The sequence below is a fragment of the Nelumbo nucifera genome, chromosome 4 (genome assembly GCF_055504915.1).
Source record: "Nelumbo nucifera cultivar China Antique chromosome 4, China Antique-T2T, whole genome shotgun sequence".
Taxonomy (NCBI): domain Eukaryota; kingdom Viridiplantae; phylum Streptophyta; class Magnoliopsida; order Proteales; family Nelumbonaceae; genus Nelumbo; species Nelumbo nucifera.
In genome coordinates this window covers 28011342-28021137 of record NC_142652.1, presented here as the reverse complement: position 1 = coordinate 28021137, position 9796 = coordinate 28011342, and the positions used below count along the sequence as shown (strand labels likewise).

Genomic DNA, 9796 nt, shown 5'->3' with positions numbered 1-9796 from the left:
CAACGTTTTTCAACGAATACATCTAAAAAGACGTGACAAAAGCTACCACATTGTAAGAGGTGGCAATTGAGATCTCAATGGTCAAATCTTCCTCCAAGATTAGTACAGGGAATGCATGTAAATATGCCAACCCAGCCACTGTCGTTAAGTTCGGGTTGGCCAACTTAAACGGTTAAACTTACCTTTAAAATATCGATACACCCGATACACCAGTTCAAAATATCGGTAGGGGCATATCGGGCATTTCAATACTTTTTTTTTCATTTTTTTCAAAACTGGTCCAGGGGAGCCTGTCTAAGACCCCTCCATCCCCTAAACTAATCGGACCCCAATACACCCCTGTATCAGAAGGGTCCCGGAATGATTCATATCAACCGATACGTAACGATACTTTGAACCTCGCCTACAGGGTCAATTCTTATCTCCTAGTGGGTCCTATGCTGCTACGCAGTACTCTTACCATGACACCCCCTGAATGAACAAAACAGGTCAAAGAGACTCGAGACTTGATAACAAGCCCGTTAGGGCGTTAACGAGGTTTTATGTTACTTCGATTGAAATTCTAAAAGATAAATCAAGAACCAAGTGGCCAAATACTGCATCTTATGCGAAAACTGTTTACTAGTGACAAGTACCATTTCTCCGTTTTTACATACACTTTACCAACACACGGATCTTCGAAAAACTGAACATGGAAGCTGCTAATCAAGTCCCATGCAAGGACATGAACTTCTCTCCACCAGAGAATTCAAAATTTTACCTCCCGTAGAAATGGTACCCACAAGCCTCGTTGATTCCTATTACCACCAACCACGATACTAATCAAACTGCAGAGTTCAGAGCACGCTCTATTTCCTCCAGTGATCTCCCCTTGGTTTCCACGACATTGGCAGCTATGTACAAAACAGCTAGAACACAGATAGTTGCAAATCCTAAATACACACTGCTGATTCCATATTTGTTTACAACGCTCAAGAAATACAGACCGATGACAAAGTTGGAGATCTGTTAAATTGACATTGAGGTTTCTCATTAATGCAAGAATCACAAGTAAATTAAGCAAAACAAAAGAAGTTAAATACTTACCCAGTGCATGCCCAACGACATGGCAACTGCTTTTGCTCTGATTCTGGAGGGAAATATCTCTGGAAGAAGAAGAGCTGGCACAGGCCCAGCACCCAGTGAAAAGGACAATACATATCTGTTTCAATTGAATTAAAGAAAAATCAGATTTGTTAGTCAAGGTGAAAAAATATGTTTAATATAATAGGTAAAAAACTTAGTTAACAGTCAGGAAAAAAGATAGTGAAGTGGCTTTGACTTACAGGACTGTACCAAGAACAGCAAGTGTTCCAGAGTATGGTGCCAGCACATTCCAATTTAAGGACAATGAAAGTAGCAACATGGATAAACCCTTGAGAAGATGCACATATCACAGAACAAAGTCAGTGATTAATCAAGATGATGCCCTCTTGTCCTACATCTGTGATCAAATATTCCAAAGGAAAATATACCCGAAGGACTAGGCAGTTAGATATAGCTAGGGCCCTTAACACTATAGTAAATACTATAGAGGTTTATAATACACCTTGGAAAGAAGAAAGAAGTTGCTATTTGACAACAGCTACATTGTTACAAGAAGATTTTGACTATCGTTTTTTGTATCTCATTTACCAAACTAGAATTTAAAAGAATCAACATGGATCATCAGTCCAACAAATCCCTTGAGGAAGAATCCAGGGGAATGTAGTAAAACAAATAGGAGCATGTTGGTCATTTGCTGTCTCAAGTTAATAGAAATATTTTTATAGGCCAAAGTTTTCACTTGTCATGTTGTGTGCTTCCCTAGCTGAGCCTGATAATTCAAGCATTAGTATGAAAGCAACATAATAAAAGAAAGCCTGTGTAGCATGTACAAGTTCCACCCTCAAAAACAGTGGTTAGTATTTGAATGCAATATTAAGAACCCAGCATCAATAGTTCTTTCAATTTCTTTTTTTTTTCTGAAGGCCAAAAGAAAAGGGAGAAGATCCCATCAATCAAGATGGAAAGTAAACCATTATATAGTAGTAGCATTCCCTTTGGAATGTTTCTGTTGTTTTTGTGGAACAAAAAGGCAACCTTTTTTTTTTATGAATAAAGAACAACAGAATGGAGCATTACCCATGGAGCATTACCCAATGTCACCTCAGCTACCAAATTTGAGCTTGTGTAGTTTGTGTTGGTTTACATACTTTGATCAGAGCTCAAGTGCTTCCCTGCCTGAATGGGCAGATTAACCACCATCATCTAATTATTTATAATTTTGATCACCGTTGATCACTTTGGAATGTATAATATAATGCAGAGACTAGAGAGGTTTAGCATCACTAAGATTAACTTATTGTTATACTTCCTGCAGTCCAACTGGAATAATCAACTACTGGCAAGCTTTGTTCACACAAGTCCACCCCATCCAATCAAGGCAGGTTGAATGGAATAGAGAAACCAAAAGAAGGTGGGTAGAAGACCAATGGAAGAGGTTCTAGTATGGAGGAAAGCATCTTAATGCGTGATTTTCCAGAAGTCAAAATTATAGATCATGGTTCCCAACATACAACAAGCAATGCAGTATTTATTCAACTATGTTTAGAATCAATGAATGCAAGGAAGATTTGTCCCACCATTCCAGAAAAGCTAGCCATCAAAAGACCTTTCCTTCCTTGTCTGTCCATCAAGGAAGATGCAATAGCTGTGCCTGCAAATAATTCCGGTAATATAAAAAATCACATACAGTATCTGCTTCAATAAACATGGAATCAAATGCCAAGTTTCCACATAGAACTCAAGGGGGAAACCAGTGTAAAAGAAAACACTAACCAAAAACATTTGCTGCCCCAACTAGAGCACTAGCTGCAACATCAGATGCAATTCCAACGCTGCGGAACACAGAAGTGGAATAGTATACAACAGCATTTATTCCTGCTAATTGTTGGAAGAAGAAAAGTGCTAAACCCACGCTGACAACTGCAATAGGACACAATTGGTAGAAATAACTTCATTTTCTTTAAATGTTCCAGAACAAAACATTAATGACAAATAGGGAAAAAATCATGATGAGATAATCAAAAAAGATTCAGTCAGCATAGAAAAATTGTATGGAAAAGTAGTTCTTTATGTTTTATTATAATTAAAAGGCTAGAAGCATAAGGGCTCCAGACAATTAGAAAGTAATTCTTATTTTCACACTTATGAACAACCCTATATTGGACATGTTAACTCTATAAAACATACTTTCAAAAATATAATGGAAATAGGAATTGTCATCAACCAAATTGTAAAGGGAAAATGAATGATAACAAGTCCATGTGGTGAAGAAACCATATAAGTACTTTTCTTTGCTTTTACTTTTGACAGTATTAATTACATATTCCAATAAAAATCCAAGATCAATACAAAGTCCTTAGATATTGTATACTAAATTAAGTTATTAAACATTTACCAGCATTAAAATTATAATATAGTTCAATAGGCATGACTATATCAAAGACTATGAAAGTATGAAAAAACCATACTCCATAGTATTCTTTAATATACTATTTAATTAAGAAATTATATATATATATATATACACGCTGGTAGACCCACAGAAAGACATGCTTGTTCCTGCTGAATGAAACAGCTAAGGACTATCATTATTGAATCAGACAGCATAAAATCTTGTTATATTCCTTCATTATGAATATTACCCGATTGAAAAACAAAAGACAGAAATTTACCCTTCCAATAGCGACTGCTAAAGAGGTCAAACCACCCAGCCTCTGGTTCTGTGGAGCCACGACCACTTTCTCTTAGGTCATGCATAACCTCAGCAACATTTTCTTTTCCAAAGAGTGTCCTTATGGACATCTCAGCTTGAGAAGTTTTCCCTTGCTGTTGAATGATAATGTTAGGTTCAAATTCTTAAGAAATACTGGTAACAATCTATTCATGAAAATCCTAAACTTTCATAGCTGAATATGTGAACCAAACCTGAAAAAGCCACCGGGGACTTTCTGGAGAAAAAGCCATCCCCAGAGCCATTAGAACAGAAGGAACAATTGCCATCCCAAACATTGTCCTCCACCTAATCAAAGAACAATAGAATAAGAGGAGACAGAAAAAAGATGGTAGAGATGGAATTTTTTCATGGTCATGGTAATTAGCAATATTCTTTAAACTACCATGGTAAAGAAAAATAATAGGTCTTCACACATATTATACAAAACAGAGTGTTTTAATAAATTCAACCTCATTGGTAAAATATGATTATTAATGACCACACAGAATTTATTTTCACCCATTTAAAATTTTGACTTAGTTGCTATCTACAAAAAAGCAAGTCAGCTTCAGAACCCATTCCTTTCATTTAACCATTTTTAGTATGCTCAATATCTTCAGCAATTTCATAATGTTAATATGTGATAGTTGTAAAGGGTATGCTGGTCATTTATGTACCCACTGTTCTATATGGTAAAGAAAAGCATCAAACTTAACAATGGAAAGAAATCCGTAGCAGGAATACTCCCTGTTCCAACTTGTTACAAGTGTGGATAAATTTTGTCCTTCTTCAGATAGACAAGCACCTTAATAGTGAATTGGTAAGTACCAATCAGGAAAAAATAGTGGTGAGTTAGGTTAAAACTAGGTTTCCATGTAAATACACTGCAAATTTGTCAAACCAGCCGGTGCCCTCTATCAAGCATTCTTCAATTAGAAACATTGCTATTCTTGGCCCTTAGCTTGAAACCTCAGTTAACTGACTCATCAAAATAATTGTGTTGTATTTCTTTTCAAGGCACATTATAGATGCAACAAGGACAAACCCAATAAATATGCAGTTTGTTGGGGAATGCCATGGAATTTCTTTCCATTTTGTGAATTCTTCATTCACCAACTTGTCATTTTGGATTTTATGATCAAGAAATCCTTTCACAATTGTGGAATATCAACCATTCAAAGTTACATTGATCTCATTATTTGTAGCACTTAGCTATTAATTAATGTTTCAAAAATGAACCTCAACAAATGATCATGATGATAATGAATTTGCCCTATAAGTTTCAGAAATTGGTTATTTGAGTAGACAGATCTCCAGAACGCCTCTTCTTATGATGAGATCTCACATATTTTCAGTTTCCTATCAACCTTAATCCATTCAGCTTCAACTGTTAGAGCCTTCAATCAAATATGAGTCATATGACCAATTGTCAGGGATATCCTTCTGAAGGAGCTCGCATTGTACCAAAAACACAACTTTTTGGCTGGACCAACATTGTCATTAAATTCTGTTGATTTTTGGCACCTAAGTAGTAGATATATCAAAATTGTGCCTTATAAGCAGTATAGAAATGTGAAATCTTTATTTATTTTTTATTATGCATTTTTTAAGTTTCTGTAGTTGATGTGAATTTGGATCAAGTACTAATTCTATCAGTTGTTTAGGAGACTAGGAGTGTCAAAATACAACAATATGAGAGATCATACCATATGGGATTCCCTGCTAAGGGCAATCCAGCCAGCAATGCTGCAAGAATTCCAACACAAATGAAAAGCTGGTTGACAGATCCAAGAGCACCACGAATTTCGGTTGGTGAAATCTGGCCATAATTGAAAGAAAAATATTATAGCTACAGTTAAGTATTAAACAGCAAAAGCAATTCTAATGACTACCTAAACATGTAACATTTACTACCTCCGATATGTAAAGTGGCACTAAAGCAGATGAGATACCAATTCCAATGCCAGCAAGTAAGCGACCAATAATCATTGTCTGTACACTCTGGGCTGTTGCACTGAGTTTATATTTCAAAAAGGTGCAGAAACATTAGTTTGACACTCATGAATCCAAATATCACAGCTTATAGTCAACATAAAAGAACAAACCAGAGAAATGCTCCAACTGCAAGTGGGATAGCATCTAGCTGAAAAGTTCTTGTTCTACCAAATTTGTCGGCCAATGATCCTCCAGTGAATGAACCAACAGTAGCACCAGCCAAGAGCGTACTGACAACCCATCCTAGAAGAAATGCCATATTGTATAAACTTGTAAGTGCCATCTAATGAATTTAAAAGATCACATTCTTGATGTTCTGAAATTTAATGAAAAGCAAAAAGAATGACCACAAAGAAGGAATCAAAATGGAGTCTTTAATTGTCATCTGACAAAACCTTGAAATTTCACATAGATATGTAGAGGGAAAAATCAATGTTGCAGAAAAGTGTCCATTCCATAGTCAAGCATTGAAATCATATCAACAGTAAGAAAGTTTACCTCAAAACATTTATTTGATTTTCCAGGAGTACTTAGATACATGTTGCCTATATTATTTCATTCATGTCAGGTTGGCAGCTACCTAATTAAATATGTCCTTCCAGTATTACCTAATAAAGATTATTTGGAAACATATTTTCTAATATGTAGAGTAATATGTACAGAGATTTTGACATGTTAGTTGGTTTCTTTCTGTCTAACTCATTATATTCTTGTCTGACACCAAGATGTGCCCAGTCTAAGTTACACAGAATAGGAGAGGCTTTAATTTTCATAAATAGAAAAAAAAACAAAGAGAATGGTTATTGGCATACTGATTTAGGAACTTTGTAGCAGAAATTTAAACAAGCATGTCAAAAAGCATACCTTGTAAGACGGTGTTCTCAGCAATACCGAGGTCCTTAGATAGGTATTCAAGTGCCCCATTCACAACACTGCCACAGAAAGGAGGAAACAAAATACTGGGGTTAGCCTCATAATCATGCTTATTAAATAATGAGAAAGCAGAGTAAACCAATAAAGACCTTGATATGAACTTAGCTGGAAATGCAATGTGGAAGGAAATTTCCTGAATTTGTGGGTGCAGAAGCAAAACAAAAGAGAGTATGCTCTTTTCCATAGTTAAACTACCACTTACCCTAGATGATATCCAAACAAAATAGCACCTAAGCAAGCAAAACCAACATAGGGTAAAACTGATCCAGAATATTTTCCCAGGGGCTTGGTGGGGACAACATCCTCAAGGCCTCCATCTGCAAAAGAACACCCATACTTTCACATAGTACTACTTGCAAGAAATTAGTCAGTGGACCAAAAATACAATTCCCATGCTTATATGTCTAAGCTTCTTTAAAGCCATAATATTAAGCCCCATGGTTAAACTCGTTATAACTATAGGAAACTTTGACAAGGAAACTTAAAAACGCAAACCCTTTACAAAAATTCACAGAGGTATCAAAATGAAGGAAAAGGAATGGATATGCTGCTATGGAAGTGGCTCCTTGGTTCATCCAATTTCACTAACAAATTTTGCCAAAAGTAATTCAGCAAAATTCTATTTCACTCTCTGCATATTTTTTGAGTTTTCCAGGGCAATTTCTTGAAAATTTGCATCCATGTATGAGATGCAACATCAGGCCAACTCTAAAGCAATAGAGGGTCAAATAGCTTGACAAAATTCTTGTCTGCAGGATTTGGCAATAAATAAGAGACCAGCTCCTCTAATAGGGTGGCTATGACAGACCATCAATAAAAGTGTCAAATTCCCCTTAAAGAACAGGGATGATCACACCAAAATAAAAATACAGGACTGAAGAATAAGTGTTATTACAAATTATCTGAGACAAAAGAGATGATCAAGGTTTTACAAGAAATTAAAGACGACCAACTAGTAGATCAAGACAAGCCAATATCAGCCAAAATAGATAGCTAGAACAATGAACAATATAAGAAATGATGCAATGATATCATACAATTAGTGATAGCAACATCCAGACAAGAACACTCAAGGACTGCAAGTCACCCTAGATAAGATAATCATTTGTACATGCATGCATGAACACACACAGCAAAGGCACATGCTCATGCACAGAACCAAATTTGGTACACATGAAACAATTATACCCTTTCATGTCATATCTTGGACCTCAGACAACGCAGGCCTTCAAAAAAGCTGCAACTAGAGAAACTCCAGATACGGAATTGACAAAGATGTAAACATGAGCAGTCAAAACAACAAATTGATTGCAGACTTCAACCTAAAAGAAGTTGTTATAGTTAGATGAAGGAAGCAAATGAATTGGTGAGACATATTTGGTGAGAAAACACCTGCTGTTCCAGAAGTAATTAAGACTAGTCGGCCTATCCTTCAAGATCATCAAAATGCGCGCAGCAAAGCATGCAAATAATAAAAAGCGAATGGAATAATGCATCCAAACAAGCAACTTTTACCAATTCACTAAATTAGACTAAACTGATGATTAACGAACCAGATGCTTGAGCCTTGACTGATCTAGCCTTCGCTGATGACCTTGAAATTGTTTGTACTTTCGTTCTTGCACGACTAAGTTCTGCTCCCACGGAGACAGAAGCAAGGGGTGATCCACAGTAAAATCCTCTATCTGGAAAGCGGAGAATCCTCCTAGATGAACGTCTTTCACCAAAACCACCAAAAGTAGACAAGACCCTACGCTGTTGAAACTCGGACCCTAGACTCCCCTTAAATGCATAAGCTGAAGCCTGCATTTTTACCTGCTAGAGAATCTAATTAGCAATAGAAAAACTCAAATTCCAGAAAACACTACTGAACAAAGCCGGAATAAAACAACTTATCAACTCTGCCTTAAACAAAACACAAATTCGAGAAATTTTGTAGCAATCTTACTGAACATCAACTTCAAGAGAATTCAGCATTAATAACCAAAAAAAATCAAATTACCTTAAAATTAAAAATGCAATTTGAACACAACGACTTTAAGAAACAACTATAAACACATCCAATATGAGCATTTAAACTTCAAAGCTAGGAGTTCCAACAGAATAGCCCGGATTGCAGAAATAGGAACAGGAAACGAACACGAAGAAACAGAAACCAGTCAGACTGGAATTACAGACAATGCTCTTAACAGTTAACACAGAAGATCACATCGATCTTCAAATCTATACCGTAATGCAAGGAAAAAAAAAGAAATTAACATAAAAACTCAAAGCTCTAAACCAGAAAATTCATCGGTTGAACAAAACAGAATTCACCAAAAACAGAAAATAGTAGCAAACCTGTAACGAGATCCGAACAAGAAAACAACAATCCGATATTTGCTGCAATTTTCTCTCTTCGCTACGTCTCGGTTCTCCTACTCTATAAAGAGGAAGCAATAATAAGAACAGAGAAACTTCGACAATTCCGCTGTGGAGGAAAAATCGAGAGCCTGCCTACCTGCCTAATGGACTCTGCTGGTTACTATCATCCAACACATCAGCAGCAAACTCAACTCCAGTGTTCTCTTCCTTTTGTTTTTCTCTTGTCGTTTTAATCTCTGATTAAACAGAACGTCGCCTATAGAGAGGTCTGTACTAGTTGGATCCCGACCGTCAGTTTAGAACCCTTGAAACGTTTTATAACCATTTTGTTGTTCTTTCCAGTTTCCATTATCCTATTCGAAATTGTGTGAAGAAGATATCCGAATATGTTGTGGCGATCTACAGCACTAGATGTAGATATTAGTAGGTAGTAACTACTAGATCATATCCCTGAGATTTATAAGATAAGTGAGGAAAGAGCTAACCAGTTGGATTTGGACGAGATTCGGAAGCGTAGAACTAGAAGATGTCACACTCCACGTGAGCGGAACCGTGAATGGACGATGTTCGTGTGTGATTTAAATAATCACCCTTCCGATTTGTATTATTTGCGAAAGAAACCTTAATTGATTTTTTATTATAATAACTATCCCCTTTGTTTTGCCATTTGTTTTGGTTTGATAAGAAACCAATCAGGTTCGGATT

General features: G+C 36.3%; 1 protein-coding gene across 2 annotated transcripts; it reads right to left on the bottom strand.

The window, feature by feature from the left end:
* Positions 1 to 586: 586 nt before the first annotated feature.
* LOC104602907 (plastidic glucose transporter 4) lies at positions 587 to 9377 on the bottom strand. Of its 2 annotated transcripts, XM_010266768.3 has the most exons (15): positions 9228 to 9377; positions 9068 to 9149; positions 8281 to 8542; positions 6930 to 7044; positions 6659 to 6726; positions 5905 to 6037; positions 5714 to 5813; positions 5506 to 5618; positions 4012 to 4105; positions 3759 to 3912; positions 2860 to 3006; positions 2664 to 2737; positions 1326 to 1414; positions 1087 to 1201; positions 587 to 1005 (listed from the first exon to the last, which is right to left on the bottom strand). In XM_010266768.3, the coding sequence occupies exons 3-15, from the start codon at positions 8534 to 8536 to the stop codon at positions 823 to 825; spliced, it is 1641 nt and encodes a 546-aa protein (XP_010265070.1). In that variant the 5' UTR covers positions 8537 to 8542; positions 9068 to 9149; positions 9228 to 9377; the 3' UTR covers positions 587 to 822. The 2 variants fall into 2 exon arrangements, with proteins under 2 accessions (XP_010265070.1, XP_010265071.1); XM_010266769.2 differs by lacking the exon at positions 9228 to 9377 and having other exon boundaries at positions 9068 to 9221.
* Between the last annotated feature and the right edge of the window lie 419 nt (positions 9378 to 9796).